Source organism: Otolemur garnettii, unplaced genomic scaffold (assembly GCF_000181295.1).
Source record: "Otolemur garnettii isolate 467f Iridium unplaced genomic scaffold, OtoGar3 scaffold00161, whole genome shotgun sequence".
NCBI classification, from domain to species: Eukaryota; Metazoa; Chordata; class Mammalia; order Primates; family Galagidae; genus Otolemur; species Otolemur garnettii.
The window spans coordinates 111,207-113,241 of NW_003852556.1; the positions used below are offsets into that span (position 1 = coordinate 111,207).

The 2,035-nt window shown below is 35.2% G+C and overlaps 1 protein-coding gene across 1 annotated transcript in view; it reads right to left on the minus strand.

Annotated features, from left to right (window-relative positions):
• Positions 1 to 1,720, minus strand: part of CDC16 (cell division cycle 16) — a 35,320-nt gene extending 33,600 nt beyond the window's left edge. The window contains exons 1-2 of the mRNA XM_012811525.2: positions 1,684 to 1,720; positions 1,231 to 1,371 (exon numbers count right to left, since the gene is read on the minus strand). Coding sequence (XP_012666979.1) covers positions 1,231 to 1,329 — 99 coding nt within the window. The 5' untranslated portion in view covers positions 1,330 to 1,371; positions 1,684 to 1,720. The remainder of the gene's footprint in view (positions 1 to 1,230; positions 1,372 to 1,683) is intronic.
• Positions 1,721 to 2,035: the final 315 nt, after the last annotated feature.

Below are 2,035 nucleotides of genomic sequence, written 5' to 3' on the forward strand. Positions count from 1 at the left end.
ATTTTTTGGTTGCAGCCGTCATTGTTGTTTTGGCGGGTCCAGGCTGGGGATTCGAACCCGCCACCTTAGGTGTATGTGGCTGACGTCTTAGCCGGTTGAGCTATAGGTGCCGAGCCAATTGTGCATTTCTTAAGCAGAAAATAGGTAAGAGGTTCCAAAATAATAATGATAATATCAAACACACTCATTAATGCATTTCTTAGCAGGAAAAATTAATATGCTTTTTGGCCATAAATTAATGGTCAAAAAGGAAGAAAAAAAAAAAACACCTGGAAAGTAAAATATTCCTAACTTTATAAAGCAGAAAAGTATAGTAACCAAGTTCCCTCACAAACATGTTATAAAGAACTGGGAAAATGGGGGAATTGGTGGGTCAGCTAATGAGCAGAGGACTTCTAAGTAATAAATATGTTCTAAATTTGATCACAGTGAAGTATGCACAGCCCTGTGAATATAGTAAAAGCCATCGAACTACACATTTTAAACAGGTAAATTGCATGGTATGTGAATCACACCTCGATGAACTGTTTAAAAAATAATAATAATCTTAGTGATCTGACTATGGATATCATTTATTAAATTATCTCACAATTTCTGCCAGCAAGGAATTTACAATTTCACAGAGAGATAAAGTATACAAACTGAAATATACAAAATAATATAACAAACAACACTGTGAAGTAAATTAGTAACACCAAACCATTTCTTGGAAAGAAAGAAACCATCGAACCTAATCAAGAAGGATTTTTAGGGTAGGTCCGAAACACTACTGAATTACAGAAAGAAGGGAAAAATTATTTTACTGGTAGGGAGCAGTTTAGGCATCAAATATGAGAAAGATCTCAAGTCAACCTTCTTAAGATGCAGGCAGTGTCTAAAGACCTAACTACAGCTTCCAATTGATGATTCTGAAATATCTCAGAATCCTCTTGGTATGTGGTTGCCAAATTAAGGTTGGCAACATAATTTTTTTTTTTTTTTTGACATAACTATCACCCAGGGTAGAGTGCTGTGGCATCACAACTCACCACAACTTCAAACGCCTGGGCTTAATCAATTCTCTTGCCTTAGTCTCCCAAGTAGCTGAGACTACAGGCACCTGCCATAACACCCGGCTAGAAACATAATTGTTTTAATAAGGTAATACTCAAGTAAAAGAAGACTATTTTTGCCATGTAATATAGGCAATTCTTATCATTGTTATTGAAGCATGCTAACAGTACTACTTACTGAGGACTGTGACATTTCCCAGTCATTCGAGGGGTCTTTCAAGCCACTTTCATCCTTTAAGTATTTTTCAAATAATCTTTTGTTGATTGGTTCCTCCATATCAAGAATATCAAGGGCCTGTTGGTGTTCTTTTGCAGCATACTATGTAGAAAACAGAAATACCACTCATCACCCATGACAAACTCTAGATCTTTAAAGGGTAATAAATATTATATCCGTTACTTAAATTTTAAAATATCTAAGGTAAAATTTTCTTCATGCATTCCCACTTTTAGTAAATGAAGAATCAGTATTTTACGGCAAACAATAATAAAGAAAAGATATTTCCTTACGAAACATTTTACCATCCTGCCATGCTCTATCACTGAAATCCTCACAGGAAGAAGAGGGACACATAACTTTTGCAACATCAAACTTTCACCAAATTAAGAATCTAACTGAGACTATACTTACATGGCATCTAGCTGCAAGGTAACGACAGGCTTCATACAACTAGGAAGGAAATTAATACATGTTAAAAGTACTCAAAATAAAACTTATCTTCACTTTAAAAGAAAACTGCAATAGAGTTATTTTCATAATTTCTCTTTTTACTCCTGCAGTTAAAAAGAAAATACAGTCTCTTAACACATTTCCATCATGAAGCTACTGTTTATGAGGGACCAAGGATTCAAAACAGAGTAAGGATGCCTCAAAAGGTTATAGTAGGGAGACATAAACATAGCACAACTCAGTGAATACTGTAAAGGATGGGTGTGAAAAGCACCAGGTGAAGACAGAAACATCTACACAGAAGCAGGAGTAC